Source organism: Micromys minutus (assembly GCF_963924665.1).
Source record: "Micromys minutus genome assembly, chromosome: 25".
Classification (NCBI taxonomy): domain Eukaryota; kingdom Metazoa; phylum Chordata; class Mammalia; order Rodentia; family Muridae; genus Micromys; species Micromys minutus.
In genome coordinates, this window is record NC_137960.1 from 39,619,626 (window position 1) to 39,639,311 (window position 19,686).

The 19,686-nt window shown below is 42.4% G+C and overlaps 1 protein-coding gene across 1 annotated transcript in view; it reads right to left on the bottom strand.

Annotated features, from left to right (window-relative positions):
• The window catches only part of AK9 (adenylate kinase 9), a gene marked incomplete at both ends in the record, with an annotated part of 106,867 nt that extends 88,862 nt beyond the window's left edge, over positions 1–18,005 (bottom strand). The window contains 8 exons of the mRNA XM_080938205.1: positions 3,089–3,163; positions 4,880–5,008; positions 9,522–9,707; positions 11,923–12,035; positions 13,809–13,905; positions 14,003–14,055; positions 16,429–16,492; positions 17,889–18,005. Of these exons, the coding sequence (XP_080794331.1) occupies positions 3,089–3,163; positions 4,880–5,008; positions 9,522–9,707; positions 11,923–12,035; positions 13,809–13,905; positions 14,003–14,055; positions 16,429–16,492; positions 17,889–18,005 (834 nt within the window). The remainder of the gene's footprint in view (positions 1–3,088; positions 3,164–4,879; positions 5,009–9,521; positions 9,708–11,922; positions 12,036–13,808; positions 13,906–14,002; positions 14,056–16,428; positions 16,493–17,888) is intronic.
• Positions 18,006–19,686: the final 1,681 nt, after the last annotated feature.

Consider the following 19,686-nt stretch of genomic DNA (forward strand, 5'->3'; position numbering starts at 1 on the left):
TTCCTGGGTTCTGCACATTGCTGCAGATCTTTGGTGTTTCCTTAATATATATATTATATGGAAATATATAAACTATATAATATACATTTGTAAAATTGTACATAATAAAATTTATAAAATATAGCATATTTATAATATATAAATGTATAATATACTAATATATACTATAACATACAACATATATAGTATATAATACAATATTATATAATTATAAGTATTATATATTATATATTACATGATTATATATAGTTACATATTATCTATTAATATAATATATATATAAGCACATGTATATGTTATTTAAGTATATTAACTTTATTATATATTATATAATATGTGTTTATACAAAAGTATAAACATATATTGTATATATTATATATATATACATATATATATATATGAATAATGTTGGTCTTCTGAGGCCAAGTTTCATGCATCTCAGTCCATGGCTGAGCTCCCTCCCTCTGATGTCACACTGCAGTGAATGGCTGAGCTCTCTCCCTCTGATGTCACACTGCAGTGAATGGCTGAGCTCCCTCCCTCTGATGTCACACGGCAGTGAATGGCTGAGCTCTCTCCCTCTGATGTCACACTGCAGTGAATGGCTGAGCTCTCTCCCTCTGATGTCACACTGCAGTCCATGGTTGAGCTCTCTCCCTCTGATGTCACACTGCTGTCTCCTGCCTCTCTCACTGAGGCCATACTCTTCATCAGACTACGACCTTATCCTAACTGGAATAACAAAGACTTCATGTTCAAATCAGGCCACAGCCACAGTCTAGAGTTCGGTCTTTGAGATATTTTTAGAGGACAGATTCCAACCTGTGTCACTCTGTCCTCTGTTCCTGGACCTCTTTAGGTAGATGAATAAGAGCCCAGTGTTGGCAGAGGCAGGTGTTGGAGTTTATGCCGTTATGGACCATAAAATGGCAAGCCTCCAAACCCAGAGGATGTGAGAATGGGCTCATGCAGACACTCTGGATGGTGAACAACCCTGCTGGGACCTTGATCTGAATTTCCACATCTGTGAGAGAATAATTCCTGTCCTTTCCAGTCACCTCAGGTGTGGCATCTCTAGGAAATGAATGTAGGCACAATGAGGGACAATAGGGGGTAATAAAGACCCAAACTAATACCAAAAGTGGGTGAAACGAGACAGTGAGACAGCCTAAAGCAGGGAGCCTGTGGTAGCCTGGATTAGCGCTCACAGTTCAACCTCGGCTGGTTTCCTAGTCAACAGCTTAGTTCATTTCAGGGAGCGTTTGCTTCCTTAGACCCTTAATGCTTAGTTTCTCCATGACACTTGTTTTGAGAAACGGAATGCTCTGGAGTGCCAGTACTGGGGCCAGAACACCGGGCAAGTCTCAGCAGGCGCACTTTTCCAATGGACCGGATGTGGGTAAGAGAACCATAGAGAAGGGCGGAGTCTGTGGGATAGAGTTGACACTGAAAGAGGAAAACCCAGAGAGAAGCACATGGTGGAGGTGGCGATTGTGGAGTGGTGTCGTGCACATTTTAATCTGAGCTGGGCAGTGGCTAATTGGACATGCAGCCGCTGAATTTTTCAGAGGAAGCTAAGTGTACTTGTATATGATGCTGGGGAAAGATCCGGGGCAGTACAGAGATTTTAAGTTATGCAGTTTTGAGAAGGTATTCGAAGCTGATGAAGTCTCCTAAGGGGGAAGGAAGGAGGGGTGGGGCATAGAAGAGCTCACAGGGAGCCAACCCACTTCTCTCCACCCCTAGTCATTAGATCTTTGTAATCTTCTCCAGGGAGAAGCAATGGAGCCACAGTGGTGGGTGGGGCTCTTGAGGCCCCGGGAAGAGGAGGTCAGGGGAGAGGAATGAACAGCTGTGGCAGATGTTGTTATTAGATTCAGTTAGATGAAGACTGAACATGGCCACTGGCTTTGGCAAAGAGGAGAGAGAGCTCTGTAGCCTTTTAGGCACATGTCCCAGTGAAAGCTTGTCTCTGGTCTGGCCCCACCACTGGTATCTGATCACCGTACCACCTGTGAGCTAAGCCCTTGCCTTCATTCTTCCCCTTCGTTCCCTCGCTAAGCTGCAGACTGGGTCCCACCAGGTACACTCTGAGGCATTCCTCACACTGCCTCTTCTGCACAATCCTGCTCATAACCAGTGTGGGTTAGGTCACCATCTGGATTGACCATGAGAGCCACGGGTAGCAGCTAACCTACCACCAGTTTGTGTCTCCTTTACTAGTCCGTCACATAGCAGTCTGAGAGGATTTTCTTTCTTTCCTGGCTTCAAACCTTTCACTGGCTTTCTCCTGTTCCCTCATGGGGAGATCTGAACTCTTCTTTAGAACTCTGGGACTGCCCCCACACTTCCCACAGCATCCTGGGCTAAGCCCTAAGTTCAGTTCTTGCAGCTCCCTCTGTTCTTTCTCAATCCTTGCGTATTTGTATGGACTCTTTCCCACCCACTCCTGCATCAAGCCTTCAAGGTCTAATCCTTACTCATTGCTAAGTGGGATCCACCCAGATGAGTATCAGGTGCTGTCCTATCGCACGCTCCGGGAATGCCTTATATTTCTCTGACTGTAATGCAAACTTCCACTTGTGTCTTTATTTCCCTCCACACACTGGCTCATACATAAGGGGAGGGACTGATGGGGTCATCAGGTTCTTTTCCACATAGTTCCCGGAGTTCACTATTATACCAGATGTGTGTGGGCTTAAAAAAACAGTTATTGTGTTTTGTGCTATTAATTTGTGGCACTAGGTATTGGACCTAGAATCTCATTCACAACAAAACACTTTGGCCATCACAGTGGGTGTAAGGTAGCAGCTGTTCCAGTTCTAAGCTACAGACCCTTAATGACTTCAGATGTGAGCATCCTGTTGTGTGTACCATTTGCTTTTACTGTCCTTGGAGGCACGGTAGTCACAGAGAACATTTAAATCCAAATGTTGTTTTTCCTTAGACATGAGCAAATCCAACCGGGAATTTTAAAGTGTTGAAACAAAAGTTAATGGTAATACACTAGAAATAAAGCAACCACCACCTGGAAACGTTTTAGAATTTCTCACCAGCGAGAAACATCTGTGCCACACAGCACACTCACCGTAAAGAGCTCCTCTGGCGACTTATTCCCATCTAGCTCAATGAGATACTGGGGGTTATGCTCAGCCATTACCTCCTGGAGAAAATCAAAAGGCAAATTGAATACAATGGGGAGAATCTTCATGTACTGTGAGGAAGTCTTAAGAGCTAATTCGTGCATTTTATTCAGGTTACAATGTGGTCATTTAAAGCATTCAACAAATCTTCTCAAAGGCAGAGCTAGCCTGCCTACCAGAGCCTTGTTTGAGGTGCTGGGGATTTGCACAGTTGGTGGGCTTGGTGGCTGAGCTAGGCCACACCCCCACCATCCCACGCCCCATCCGACGCCACGCCCCCACCCACACCACGCTCACCTGACGCCATGCCCCCACCCACCCCGCTCCTGCTACAGTCCTTATTTTTTTTCCTATACTCTAAAGTTTAAAAGTCCTTCCCAATACAGAAGGTTTTGGGGACACTTTGTAGCACATGACTTTGCTACTTTGTTTTGAAAGCACAGAAAAAGGATGATTGAAATTAAGTCATGTACATAACAGCAACGGGTAAGCAGCATGCTACCCCTTTTATTACTTGATGGCACGGCACTTAATAGAAAATTTACAGAACAGAAGGATACAAAAACACACATCTTTAGTCCGTTCCCTGAAAGGAGACTATGACTACTGATTCCCACCCACTTCCTATGCTGTGGGGGAAAAATGCTGTTGCATATTTGATGACATAGTGTATATGAAACTCTGGCGCCCACTTTCCCCGCTAAACGTTATAGTCAACATTTCCCTATCTCTGTACAAGATTATATGAACATCCCAACCTCACAGTTGCATGGGATCACATGCTGCGGCTCCAACACTAATTTCACAATCCTTTGCTATTAGTAGATTACAATATCTTGTTAATTGTTTTAAAGACTTTTTACTTATCTTTAGATTTAAAAACCCATCTTGCTCAATAATTTCCGGAGTGACTGGACTGACGGCAGCCACTGAGGGAACACAGACAAACATGTTTTCACCCCCTGGTGCGGTATCCCCCATGCTCACTGCTGACAGAAATACCACACACACCTGTTCACCACAACCTACTCAGCTTCTCCCACTATATCCTTAGATGCTGATAATAGGCTGGAAATAAACGAGCTACTTCCAAAAGCAGGCTTTAATATTAGCAGGTATTGTGGCTGTATAGTTCGGAAGTCTCACGAACAATGCAGAGACTGGGCATCCTTTCCTACCGTCCCTGGCCATTTTGGCTTTTACAGTCTGACAAACTGAGTTGGAACACAGCATCTGTTTTAACTTTTCATCTTGCTGGTGCGGCCCACGTTCATAGTCCCATCTCTGCAAACAACCCAGGAGCTTTGGAAAATCATATTTACCTTAGGGTAGAGGTGCTTTGAAGGAGTAAAATAACCTGGTTGTGAGAGAGAGTCTTGGCGGGTGGAAAGGAGGGGTTGCTCGGTGGCAGAGAATCCGAGTTCAATTCCTAGCACCCACAAGGTGGTTCACAACTGCTGTAACCTCAGTCCAGGGATCCCTCTTCTGGCCTCCTCAGGCTTCTGAGTACAAGTGGTGCAAGCACGCACGCACGCACGTGTGTGCACACACACACACACTCAAACACACACACTCACACACACATACACATACCACACTAACTAAGCACACCTTTGGAAACAAGAAAGAAGTAAAGCCTTTTCTGAGGGCTTTCATCAAGCGAAGACTCTCAAGGACCATTTGAGCTCACAGGAAGTGCAGACATCACCACTGCCGCTTCAGCCGCATCGTCTCACCTCTAAGGCGCTGAGGAGTAGCTCCTTATAAAGCTTCACAGTGATTTCAATGTTCTCCAAATAATCCTCAGGCCTCTGGACGAGGTGTTGAAAGACCTCAGCCACCATCTGCATTTCAGTTATAAATGCCTAAATGGAGGAACACAAGAGGGAGAGTCAGAATTTATCTCTTTAGGAAACTGGTTACTTAATGAAGGAGGGGTTAGGTCTCATCTTGTAGTGAGAAGCAAGAGAGCAGGAGACAGAGTGGACCTGAGACCCACTGGAGGCTGAGCCTGCCTGGAAGTCTTCATCTGAAACAGAACATCAGATTGACCTCAGATTGACCTCAGATTGACCTCAGAGCTTGCAGTTTGTTGCAATTTGTTGCTGTTGTTCTCAATCAGCGGAAGGCAGAGGTGTCATTTCTTTTGAAATTGGAGTCTCTGAAAACCCAAGCCTGTGGACCATACCCTCACCCAGGCCAGGAGTCAGGTACCCTGCCCCGTGGATACTTACAGAACCGTTTATACAGAAGAAGAAGAAAACCGCTGTTATGAGGTAGCAAAGGAAATAATCTTATGGTTGGAGTCACCACAGCGTGAGGAACTGTATTGGGGTCACAGCGTTAGGAAGACTGAGAGTCCCCGTTCTAGTAGTTTCTAAGCCTTGGGTCTTACATTAAGGTCTCTGACTCATTCTGAGTGAAGAATGGGGGGGGGCTGGCTTTCTCCCCACACCTGGGCACATCTCATCTCCCTGGCGTTGTTCACTGAACAGAATGTCTTCCCCACATGTTCACAGCAGCTTTAGAGAGAAGCAGATGGGGTAGCTCTGTGAGTTGGTATCTTGGTCCTCTATTCTATGCCATTGACCGACTTGTCTGATTTCTGATACCACCATTATGAACGCTTTGTAGTATCACTTGAAACCAGGTTCCTGGTACCTCAGGCTCAGGAAGGACTGCATTGTCTTCCGTGAGTCTTGGGATTTCTTTCCCCTGTTTATGTTAGAATTCTGGCCATTGGAACTTTGGTGAGGATGGGGTAAACCTGAACATTACTTCTGGTAACAGACATTTCATGCACTAACAGTGAGAGACTTCATGACCCGAGTCTCACCAATAGGCAGGCAATCTAGACCAAAACTAAACAGACATGCCAGCGCTAACAGGTAGCATAAGCCAAACGGACCTAACAGACATTTGCAGAATGTTTCACCCAAACGCAAAAGAATATATATTCTTCTCTGAGCCTCATGGAACTTTCTCAAAAGCTGACCACATACGCAGACACAAAGCAAGTCTCATCAGATACAAGAATATTAGCATAGCTCCCTGCACTGTGTCTGACCACCACAGATTAAAGCTGAGAACCACAGAAACAACAGAAAGCTCACAAGCTCATGGACAATGAGCAAGTCTCTACCAAGTGAGAAGTGGGTCAAGATAAATAATAATAAAAAGAAAAACTCTCTTAGAAAAGTGTATGAAAATGAATACACATCATACCTAAACTTGGGGACACAATGAAAGTAGTCCTAAGAGACAAGTTCATAGCACTAAGTGCCCACATTAAAACAAAGATGAGAACAAAACAGGAGAGACCTCAGGCAAGTATCCTAGCAGCACACCTGGAAGTTGTAGAACAAGGCGAGAGATCAGAGTGAGGCTGGAATCAATAAAATAGAAACAAAGATCAATGAAATATCATTCTTTGAGAATATCAACAATATGGATAAACCCTTATCCAAACTAACTAAAAATTGGAAAGAAAATGCACAATAAAATCACAAACAATAGAAGGGGGACATAAAACAGGCATTGAGGAAACAGAGAATCATGAGGAGATACTTTATAACCCCATACTCCACCAAAATGGAAACTCCAAAAGAAACGGATACTTATCTTGATAGATACCACTTACTAAAGTGAAATTAAGATCAGGTAAACAATTTAGATCTAGAATTCCAACTGAAATAGAAGCAGTCATTAAAAATCTACAAACAAACAAACAAAAAAGGTCAGGGCCAGATGGTTTTAGCACAGAATTCTACCAGAGTTTCAAAAAAAGAGTTAATGCCAATACTCAAGTTACTTCACAAAACAAAACACAAGGAGCATTTCCCGATTTGTTTTATAAGGCCACACTGACCCTGATACAGAAAACACACAGAGATTCAACAAGTTGAATTGAAAGAGAATTACAGACCAGTTTCCCTTGTGAACATGGATGCAAAAATACACAATAAAATATTTGCAAACCAAAACCAAGAACACATCAAAAATATCGTTCACCATGGTCAAGTGAAGGGACTGAGCTCAGAACCAGGCTGGATCCACAACAGGATTCAAACTTAAGTCTCTTTTCCAGAAATGAGACTCCGGATCCAGGAATCTGTGGTCAGCCAATCAGCGGACACCTTGTCCTCTGGCCTGAAGTGAGAATAGGTAGCTAGAATGAGTAAGCACTTCCTGGGAAGTCTCTAGAGCCTACCCAATTATCGAATCAGACAGACCCTAGGGATAGAGCTAACCAATCAAGGTAAAAGGTCACATACCCCTCCCTGGAATTCCTGTAACTGAAAATAAAAGCTGGGCCTGCTAGTCCACCAGAGGTCTCTATTTCCTAGGGGATACCCCTACATACAGGAAATTTAGCTGAATAAACATTCTGCCTTTGTATACTATTTGAGTTTGGGGTTTCATTCTTCAGCAATTCTGGACCCTAACACAAGTAGGTAGGCTTCATCTTATAAATGTATGGATAGCTCAATATTAAAAAAATCAATTAATGTAATACACTCTATAAGCAATTAGAAAGAAAAAAAACCCCACATGATCACCACATTAGATGCAGAGAAGGCCTTTGACAAAACCCAGCACCCCTTCCTGAGGAAGTCTCAGAGAGATTAGGAACACAAGGGCCTCCACATAGTTAAGGCTGTTTATAGCGAACTCACAGCCAGCTTCAATTTAAATGGAGAGAAATTCAAGGGAATTCCACTAAAATTAGAAACAAGACAAGGTTATTAAGTTTCTCCATACCTACTTAACACAGCACTTGAAGTCTTATCTAGGGTAAGAAAGCTGGAGGAGATTAAGAGAACACAAACAGGAGAGGAAAACATCAGAGCGTCTTTACTTGAAGATGATATGACAGTAAACATAAGTGACATTAAAAATTCTACCAGGGAACTCCTACAGCTGATAAACACTTTCAGGAACATAGCTGAATACAAGACTCACTCAAAATACATCACCTTTCCTACATACAAATGACAGACTGAAAAAGAAATGAGGAAAACAATACTGTTCCGAATAACCTTAAGTAATATAGAATATTTCAAGGCAACCTTAATCAAGGAAATTAACAACTTGCATGATAAAAGTTCCAAGTCTTTCAAGAAAGAAATTGTAGAAGACATCAGAAGATAGAAAGATTTCCCATTTTCGTGGATTGGTAAGATTAACATGGTAAAAATTACTATCCCACCAAAAGCAATCTTCAGATTGAATACAATCTCCATCAAAATTTCAACACAGTTAGTTCTTCAAAGATCTTAAAAGGACAACTTCATATGAAAACATACAAACTCCCCCCCTCTCTCTTTCTCTCTCTCTCTCTCTCTCACACACACACACACACAGACACACACACACACACACACACACACACACACACTGAAACAAAAAAGAGGATGGTTAAAACAATCCTGAACAACAAAACAACTGAAGGAGGTCTCACCATTTCTGATCTCAAGTTATCCTACGAAGCTCAAAGCTCTAATAATAAAAACAGCATGGTGTTAGCATAATACAGACACATTTATCAAAGGAGTTGAAGACTGAAACATAAATCTTATACCTATGGACACTTGAGTTTTTATCAAGAAGCCAGAAATACATATTGGAAAAAGACAGCATATTCAACAAATGGTGCTGGGAACTAGCATGTGAATTATTGCATGATCCAGCTAAGCCACTTGTGGAGATACAGCCAAAGTCGTCAAAGGCAGTGTGCAAGAGCTTCTTTAGACCAGCCCAGTTATGATTACGATTACTATTGCTGCGGCACTATTCACAATAGTCAAGTTGTCGGTTTAGTCTACGTGGTCATCTATCAATAAACAGGAAGAAGACATTATGTGTTTATGTGTTTATGTGTGTGGTATACATATATATGGCATTTTTTTCCTGCCATAAAGAATGAAATTATGTCATTTGCAAGAAAAGCCAGACCTCATCATCACGCTAAGTGAAATAAGCTACACACAGTAAGGAGAACCTGGCAGCTTTTCTTTCATATGTGGAATTGGATTTAAAAAAATAAAATAAAATCAGCCCTGAAATATCAGGGTAACTGTGTGAGGGGAAAGAGGACCAGTGGGGGAGGGGGCACATGGGCGAGTGTGATCAAAGAACATGTGTGCACATGTGAAAATGTAAAGACAAAACCCATTGTTCTTTGTAATTAGTTATACTGATTGTAATTAACATATTTAACAACTTGAGTCTGAAAACACAGCTATCTTCAGCTATTTCCTCCAGACCACAGAAACTGTAAAGAACCTAAATTTTCTCTGGCGTCTGCTTTCCTTGCTCTCACGTAATTAGCGTGGAGTTTAAAGATGTCACATGATGCTGACCACACTGAACCATTACCTCCTCCTCTTCTTGTTCTTCTTCCTCTTCTTCCTCTTCAGATTTCCCTTCCTTGGGGACGTCCCTCTTCTTTCTCCTTCGACTCTCAATGATTTCTGGGTCCCACTGATCTCTGGTGTACACGTAGCCCGTAGCACTGTGCTGTCGCTGCCCCGAGATTCTTTGGCATAAATCGTAGTCACTGCACTAAGAAGCATCATTAAATCAGTTAGAACATTGCATTTCCTAGGAAGACAGGCTCACATCAAGCCACACTAGAGCGATAGAAGAATTAATCCGTTAGTAAGATACTGTGCTTTACCTCTCAGAATTCCCACCCTACTGGAACCTCACAAAAAGCTTTGTAAGTCTATTTTTCTGAATTGCTCACAAAAGTGTAACTTTTCTTTTTCTCTTGGTTTATTTTTAAAAGTTATTTATTATTATTTGTATGCATGTGGGTGTTTTGCCTACATATGTGTCTGTGCTCCACATATGTGTCTGGTTGCCCATGAAGGCCAGAAGAGGGCATCAGATCCCCTGGAGCTGGAGTTACAGAGGTTGTGTGCTTCTAAAATTGCCTGATTTTAAATTTTTGAATACGTTTTTATTTCCTGTTTCATCTTATCCACTAGATAAATCTAATTGTTTTTCTTTAAATTTGAGCAAATGCAATGCTATGATGGTATTTTGTATTGAAGTCCAGTACATGGCAAATTTCAGTAAATGATTTGCCTGCCAGGTCGTTTTATTTGTCCGAAATTAGTACATGTGAGATTATCAGACATTCTAAGTAGAAGAAAGAGGACTAGGAGAACAGTGAAGGGAATAAAATATAGAACAGAAAACATGTTTAATCTGCAAACTTTCGGGGAGATTTTATTACTTTAGCCTAGCGAGGTTAAGTAGGAAGGAAAATGAGGGAGAAATCTATGTATCTCCTACCAAAATACTGATAAATATTTGCCGTATTTATTATCACTTTATGGACAAAGTATTTCATGAAGTTCAGAAATGGAGCCCGAAAGCTCATGTTATCTAGCCCTTAAATGCTGCAAACAGAGGGCTTATTCCATGTGCTAACCAAAGCACAAACCAAAGTGTGGGAGTAGCGACTGTCCTCTCAACACGCTCTCCTGTGCATGCCCAGGTTAGTGGGCTTTCGAGCTGGCTAAGAAAAGCTGACACTACGGCTGAAGCTGTCACCATCTCCGATGACGATGGCACACGGTGGCCTTCTCATCCACACCTGAGTGCTCTCTCTGTGCTCTGTGAACACTAGTGACCCTGTGAGACTGTAAACTCTGCTCTTCTGAATGTTCTGTGGGATAAAAAAAATCTGGAAGAGGGCCTGGGGAATTGTTCCATGGGTTAAAGTGCTTGCTAAGCAAACTGAATTCAATTGCTCCAAGCCTTGAACACTGGATACAGAAGTTTCCATTGCTGATCCCAGCGCTTCTCCAGGGGGATGGGAGGATCTGAGAACAGGTTCCTACAACCCCTACCACACAGAAAAATAAAACACTTCAAAAATCTAAAGAAAACCTAGAAGATGTTTTATGATAGCAACTCAAGCATTAGAAATGTAACTTAGCTGGAGAGCTTGCTACAGATTTCTGTGCTACTAAAATCAGAGTGGCTTAGACACTTTGAAACAAACAACAAGATATTGTCAGTATCCAGTTGTGGGAAGAAACATCTGCAATCCTAGCACTGAAGCAGGAGGACTGAGAGTTGGAAGCCATCTTGCAAAGTAGGTATTTGCCTCTATAACCTGACCCTGGGATGGATCCCAGCATAAGAGAGACACCTGCACTTGAAACTGTTTGGAATAAGACTTTGAGTAGTGGTCGAGTCAAGTTTGAGTTCCTAAGACCTCCCCGGGAACTGACAGCCTACTTGGCAGAAAGAGACGTGTACGTGGGTAACTGGCATCCTGGTGGGCCAGTGAAGACATTAATGCTAGACAAGGCAAGTCCCCTGCCTCAGTTGAATACCCCAACAACTAGGCTCGGTATAAGTGTACAACAAAGACATGTCCCTAAGGAAATCTCTGTCCCTCAGTCCTGATTGGTGAACTTGGCCCAGATGTTTGTAGATTTGGGGTTTAAAAGCCCTGTAGGATATTAACTCGGGGTTGCGGTTCAGTTCCGAATCTGGATCATGACCCCGCTTGACCAGTCCCGGGGTGGATGTTCAGTAGTCTATCCCTGTCTGACTGAGATTGGTGTTCCTGTGGCTTGTGAGGCGACCCCTGAACCCCAACACTTAAGTGTCTGTACCCACACAGCCACGCCCCCATACAGAAACACTGCTAAAAATAAAACAAATGTATTTGTTAATCTCAAAAGGCATTCCTCGAACTTAAATCCTCTGAAAAGAACAAAGCTCTGCTATCCCGGGAAGCTATTAACATTGTTACCTTGATATTGATTATGATATCAGGTTGCAGCTCTAAATTTCGCACCAATTCTATTTGCTTCAGAGAGGTCATGTTGTCTTGTGAGAGGGACGGGATTTCGGTGATGATGTAGCCTGTACAATATAAGTTGGCAGTTTGTGAATGGGCATCTGTGAGAGCGTGGCTTTCTTAAAATTATTGTATGCACTATCACATAGCTACTACGAGTAAGTGTGATTCATAAACTTATGTCACAAATTTTAAGCTAATCAGTTAAAAGGGATTACTACATGAAGTTTAGCTATGAATAATGTTTTCTGATTTTAAAAAGTCATCAAGCTAAGAGGAAGCATCTTTATTCTAAGTCAGGGAAGATGGCTCAGCGGGTAAGGGTATTTGTCACAAGACCAATGACCCTCTGAGTTCAGTTCCCCAGGACTCATTTATTAAAGGGAGAACCAACTCTCTCAGGTTTTTCTCTGACCTCCATACGTGTGCCACAGCATATGTGCTCCTCCCTGCCCGTGATAATACATGTTCTAAATTCTTTAAAAACACAAGTTTATTTTAGACGAGACAGTTATGGAAAGAAGCTGCAGGCTAATATTTCTTTTAGCTCAGGTTAGAAACAGATCTATGACCTTTTATGTGATTTATTATTTCCATCCCTAGATTAGTACTGAATAGCACAGTAGAACACGTGCACGTGCTATCTATGCAAATCATAGATAGTGATGAAACTCCCAGGTACCCTCTGTATAGCAGAATGCTCGGGATGCAGTAAGATTTGGGCTTTGAACATCTACTGGCTTGCGTCCCACCCAGAAGCCTAAGTCTTTTCATTAAATGTGTCTTGGGTACCACTGTCATATTCACTTCCTTAATACATTTTTAAATTATGTCACTTGCTTACCCAAGTAACACGTCTCTTATTAATGAAATAAGTCTCAGTTCCTCAGTAGAAATTAAAGTAGGGCTTTATTGCTATAAAGAGACACCTTGACCGCAGTCACTCTTATAAGGGAAAACATTTTATTGGGGCTGACTCAGCGTTCAGAGGTTTAGTATGCTATCGTCATGGTGGAAGGAAAACCAGGCCAACACGGCACAGGAGGAGCTGAGCGATCTACAACTTGATTCAAACTGCCTGCCTAATAAACCTAGCTTGAGCCCAAGAGACCTCACAGCCACACCCACCGTGACGCACTTCCTCCAACAAGGCCACACCTCCTAACAGTGCCACTCCCTAAGGACCCTCGGGAGTCTGTGGGGGCCAAACCTGTTCAAACCACCCCAGATTTCAATAGATTTTTTTCTCTTTTGATTCCCCTCCCGCTTTAAGGAACAAATGATGTTTCAGCCTTTAGAATTTAGTAAGAAGTATATACAGTCAGATAGCTACTTTAAAGACAGATCTATTTCAGACGACCTCTTTCTCCCAAGGGCATGTTAATGCTTCTTCCCCATCCTTTGCGAATATCCCAGTTTTGCCCTTTTTTTTTTTTTCCTTAGTTGCCCTGGCTTCTAATTCTGAAGAGTTAGAGAAAGCAAAGCCCTTGCTCAGAAGCCTTGTGTGCAGGGAGAGACTTTGTAGGTGTGTGACCAGAGAGCACGCTGTGTGATCAGGAATGGCTCTGTCAATGTGTACCCTCAGAAGGCAGCTGTTCCAGCTCACAGAGACGGACTGCTGACTGCCCAGGGTGACAGGGGTAGAAATTAGAGGCGTTGCAAGAAGGGCCATGACATCCTTTGCTGCCGTCTCTCCTCGTGTAGTAGAGCTCTAAACAACACTTTTTTTTTTTTTTAAGTAACTGTGGACATTAGAGGATTCAAACCGCAGATGGCACTTGAATCTATCTGGGATGCTCAGCTCAGCTGGGGCTGTGGGAAGAGGAAGGGCGGCATACCGAAGTGAGCAACTTCTGGAGACTTGATCTTCTCCAGGATCAACTTCGTGACCAGCTCGTCTGGGACGCTGTGACCGCTCACCAGCAGAGACTGCAGCTGGAACAGGTACAGGCGTTAGCGTTGCCGTGAACTCCCCATCTGGGACTCACACTTTTGGGCTATCACAGCACCTTCGAAATGTACGTTTGCTTACCGTGGCTCCAGTTTCGCTCTCGGCAGCCAGGTGCTCCTCCAAGACTGATAAAGCTAGGACACGAGTTCAAAGTGTGAGTGCAAACTCATACGAGGATCCCTAAGTTAAGAAACATTTTTCTGAACGTTTGGTAATCGATAGCAGAGATCGATGTGGGGGTGTCACCTGGGAATTTACGATGCAAATCTATGCGTGCTACATCATTTAAGGTTGCCCAGCGCAGGCAGCGGACTGCTCTGCAGGGACCTTGTGCTGGCCACTCCACCAACTCCGATGAGTGCAGTGTGGGAAGCAGAAGACAGAAAAAGAAGGGAAGGTGGCAGCGACAGTTGTATGTCTCATGTCACACAAAGGAATACAGTAATATCAGTTGAGATCCTTTTATGTCCTCGTCAAAGCAAGAGCCCTGCTGGGCTGGAGGGATGGCTCAGCAGTTAAGAGCACTGGCTCTTCTGCCAGAGGTCCTGAGTTCAAATCCCAGCAACCACATGGTGGCTCACAACCACCTCTTTGATCCCACTTCTGGCTTGCAGAAGTATATGTGTATGACAGAACACTCATATTCATAGATGAATACGTTTTAATAAAAAAAAAAAAAAAAAGAACCCTGAGAATTCCAGGAAATGTTCCATTCTCTGGTGGAACAAAGCCCAGTGGAATGGTGAGAGCTCATCCTTAAACACTTCTTAAACATAAACTTTTTAATTAAGGAAAGAAAAAAGCTGGAGAGATGGCCCAGTGGCTGCCCTTGTAGAGAACCCGCACGCAGCGTAGCCCTCTTCTGGCCTCTTCGGCACAGGCACACACGTGGTGCATACACTTTATCATGTTTCCTTCATCACTCCTCTGTCCACCTGAGGAATGCCAACTTTCTCATAGCATCAACCCAGCATGTTTACTACATGTGCTTGGCTCTGCCTTCCCTCTAAATCTCCACGGGCCACCTCTCCAGCTGTTTGTTTGACTTTATTTTTTAATTAAAGGAGTTTGTGTTTAGGAAGTCTTAAAGAGTGGGGGTCTGACTCCCGTCATTCCATGGGGCTCTCTTCCATCAGGCAAAACACCCTCACACACAAAAGAGAAATAAATCTTTTCTTAAAAGGGGGGACATTTCAGGGTCCTAGGTGAATGTGCTCCGAGTTACCAGACTGTTCTCCACACACGTACAAACACTTTGGCATCTCAGTTACACCAATGGAAAGTGGGGTGCCCATTTCATCATAACAGCCTTGCCAACAATGGCCTGCAGCTATTTCAGTGAGGTTGGGGGTTCACCAACTTGTTAGGCAAATATGAAACACTGTGAATTATTTTTAATGATGTGAGGTCATTTTTTCTTTTCTTATATTGCTTAGATTTGGTTCTAATTTTATGAGTGTTGTATGTGCAAGAGTGTGTGTGAGTGCACTGTCTGTATGCATGTGTGCACACATGTGTATGTATGAGCACATAGAATGTGGAAGGTAGAGATCAGTCTTACGTCTCATTTCTCAGGATCTTTCCACCTTGTAGGCAGGGCCTGGGGCTTTTTAGCCAATTAAGGGCTGCTGGCTGGCCAGTGAGCTCTAGGAATCCTCCTACCTCTGCCTACCCAGTGCAGGATCATAAGCATGTGCCACCACAGCTGGCTTGTTGTATGTGTAGATGGTTCCCCGGCTTGTGTGCTTGTGTGCTTGTGTGACTGAGCCACCTTCTCACTGTCTTCTGTGACGAGTTTCCTATTTATTCTTTCCTTACTTTTCGGTTAGGAAATAAATACCTTACATACCTTTACTGATTAGAGGGATGTGTGTGTGTGTCTGTGTCTCTGCGTGTGCATGTGTGTGTGTCTGTGTGTACACACACTCACATTAGTCTGCTGTCTTACATGTTGCAGAAAGATAAAAATATATATAAGTTAAAAATACAGGAGCTGGAGAGATGGTTCAGCGGTTAAGAGCACCAACTGCTCTTCCAGAGGTCCTGAGTTCAAATACCAGCAACCACATGGTGGCTCACAACCATCTGTAATGAGATCCGATGCTCTCTTCTGATGTGTCTGAAGACAGCGACAGTGTACTTACATACATACATAAATCTTTTAAAAAAAACCCCACCTTTTCCTATTTTTCTAATAAAAGTAATAAAGTCCTGGGAAACGCTCTGGAGAAAAGCTTCAAGTCTTTCTCTTCTCATTCTCTAAGGAGATGTTCTCACACACATGTAAACAGTTCTGATGGAAACAGAGGCTTAGAGGGAAGGCAGAGCCAAATACGTAACAAACATGCTGGGTTGATGCTATGAGAAAGCTGGTATGCCTCCGGTGGACAGAGGAGTGAAGAAAATATGATTTATGGAATCTCAGATGGGTGTCTGTCATGCATTTCTGTTTCACAGGAGTCTTTGAGATCACACATACTAAAATATTGAGGAAAAACCCAGTTTACCTTCAACGCGGATACATCTCCACGCCTGTGCTATATTGCGGGCTAACGTCGTCTTCCCAACCCCCTTCAAAAGAGAAACGGTATTTTAAATACAATGAAATGTTCATTTCCTGGTTAAGCAGAGGAACCAACTTAAGGAATTCCATGGACGGTTATTATTGCATAAATATTTACCTATAAAATGAAGGGAGCCCTATACATTTAGAACTTCATTTTCTCCACTAATTCCTATATATTCTATATATCCTGACTTTTAAAAGTATGTTTTCCTTTAAGGAAATTAGGAAACTATACCTGAAATCAGGAAGCTATGCCTCCATGATAGTGCAAAAATTTATAATCTTAATTATAAACCTTTATAAGATATATTGAGATTTTTGTCATTTTATTTTCTTTCTAGAAGAAAATGGAAATTTTGGTCACTTCTGTTTAATAATTTTCTTTCTTTCTTCTTTTTGCAGTACTGGGGTTTGACATATTGTGTCTATGTAGGTGAGAACCTTCCACTGAACAATATCACGGGGCCTGCGTTAGTCCTTATTCTGAGATGGGGCCTCAGCAAGCTTCCCAGGCTAGCCTTGAGATCGCTCTGCAGCCAGAGAGGGCTTTAAGGTTGTGACCCTCCTGCCTCAGCCTCCTAAGCTGCGGTGACAGCAGCCTTGGCTCATTCAGCAAAGGTTAGGAGCAGGAAAAATCTTGCAACTGAGGCCTTTGAAGAATCTCCTATTTCAAAGCTAAAAGGCTGTTTCTATAAAGTAATATTTGCATCTGGATGATGTCTATGGTGACCCTTTATAGAAACATAATGAAAATTGTTGGGAATAGTTCTTGGTACCTGTCCTATGGTTCCTATCAGAAATTAAGCTAAAGATGGGATCTTTATTAGCTGCTGCTGTTCTGGAAGTTTCCCTAACTGAACAGTCCTGTCCTATAACTATTGAGTATCTCTGTGGCTGAAAGCCAAATTCACAAGGGAGTCCTTCCTACAGCTGTCTAGATGCCAACAATCGAACAACAACCCCTTCTGGTTCTGAAGACAAAAGTTGATTCTCACATACTCATTGACCCCGCCCCCAGAACCTACTAGTGGTAAAACAGCCCTGCTTATATACCCAGAGAGCCTCACAACAAGTTTCTAAGTAACCCTTACATCCAAATAAAATCTGAAATAACCTTAGACCTCAAATCAGCAACTATCACATGGTACAGAGTTTCTGTAAGTTATTTCCGTATGACATTAAAACAAACGTTAATATAGCCGAGGTTTCTTTGCTAGTGCCCAGTGTAAGAAGAGAAACAGTTGTGAATGCAAAACAACTATTGTATCAGAGTTGAAGTAATATGAAAATCTATTAGGGACTAAAATAATTAAACACACTTTGTGGATTCCATTCTTGTATGCTAATACAAGATTGAGATTTTTAAAAATAAATAATCAAGTGTTAGGAGAGATAACTTACGGGTTTTCCAAATATAACAAAGCAAGCCGGTTTGGACAGCAAGCAGTTCCTGTCAGTTTCATCTTCATTAAAGATGTCTGCAAATGGGTGTTCTTCTGCCTTTTCTTCGGAAGCCATAATGCTATGACAGGAAAGGCAAGGCTTACAGCGTCGGAGCTATGACAGGAAAGGCAAGGCTTACAGCGTCGGAGCAGAAACGTGGGGAAGAACTCCACCAACTTCTTAGCTCAGGAACTGTCTTGTGTCACCAAATGTTTGAGAGAGAGAATCAGCATATAACCAAAGTTGTTTAAGAGGAAAGTCAACATGTCCAAAAGACAACACACACCCGTGCACACACAATCATGTTGTAATATGTTTAAGTTTCCACAAGGCAGATCCTTTTTAGAAAGTTTTTGCTAGTTCGAGCTGTCAAGTAGATTTCTGGGCACAGCCTTCTTCCACTTTAAGCCTTCTGTCTATAATAGCAGATCTTAATTTATGCTGCTTTCATTGGAAGGGATCAGAATAAATTGGGGTTGTAAGTTTTTGGATTCACATACATCTTATTTTCAAGCACTTGTAAATTGCTTATATATTTGAACCGATAAACTATTTACCCACACAATGAATCTCTTATGTAAATCATAAAAATAACATAAGCCATTTTTCTCGACTACAATGAAATAATTATGAATGAATTCAAAGCTCAAATTCTTGAAAACTAAAAAAATCCCAACAATATGCTTTAATACATCAATGTATCCATAAAAAATTAAAATGGAAATTATAGATTGTCAAATTCATGCTAATATTACTAATTAACACTGTTAAAGTAAAATTGAAAAAGAAGAAATAAGAGAAAATATGTAACCAACAAAAATAAAATAGAATGTTGGAAATAAATTCTGACAGATCAGTGTGAAAAGGCAAACTCTAGCAGTCTGGATTTAAAAAACTTTAAAGCTCTTTTTGTACATCACATCTCATGATAAAGCAGTCCTGGGCTCTCACCCTGGACCAGTATTTCTCTGGGAGAAGCTACACCCTTGTCTCAGTTATTGCTTTTGAAATGACATGCAGATCGTGTGGAGGGCAGACACTGTTGAGAGAGAGATGCACTCCTTGCATGAGTTTGCAGATACTTCAGTTCTTTCATGGCTTAACCACCAGGCACCACCACCCACAGACAGCTCACTGCTGGCAACGTTCCTCAACGCTTGGAAGAAACAGAAACCCACAGTGACTGAGGTGGAAACGCTGGACCTGCTTTGGCAAATGATTAGAGAAACATATTAGAGCTTCACGGGACTGGTAAGTTGGACGAGAATGAGCATGAGGTAGGAGAATCCATTAGCGTGCTGTCTTCGCTGGAATGGCAAGGGCCATTCTAACGCCGTTAGAAACGAACGTGCACAGAGGCACCCGCATCAGCGAGGCGTTCTGCACTAGTGGAACTTTGTAGCTCAGGGCTGAGGGTAAGGCTGTTCTGGTTCTGGGTTTCCATGTGTCACTGGCTTTAGAAGAGCAGAGGCCACCGACAAACAAAACCTCAAACTGGGAAGCTGTCTTAATGAGGGCTTTATTGCTGTGAAGAGACCCCATGACCATGGTAACTTTAAAAAAAATCTTTTATTGATTCTTTGTGAATTTCACAACATGCGCCCCAATCCCCAGTCATCTCCTCATCCCTCCATATCTTCCCTCCATCCCTGCATCCCCCCAAAGAAAAAATAAAAATAAAACCCTCCAGGTCTTCATGGAAGCTGCAGTGTGTCACAGAGTGTCCCACAGTATACCTTTTTGTCCACACATCCTC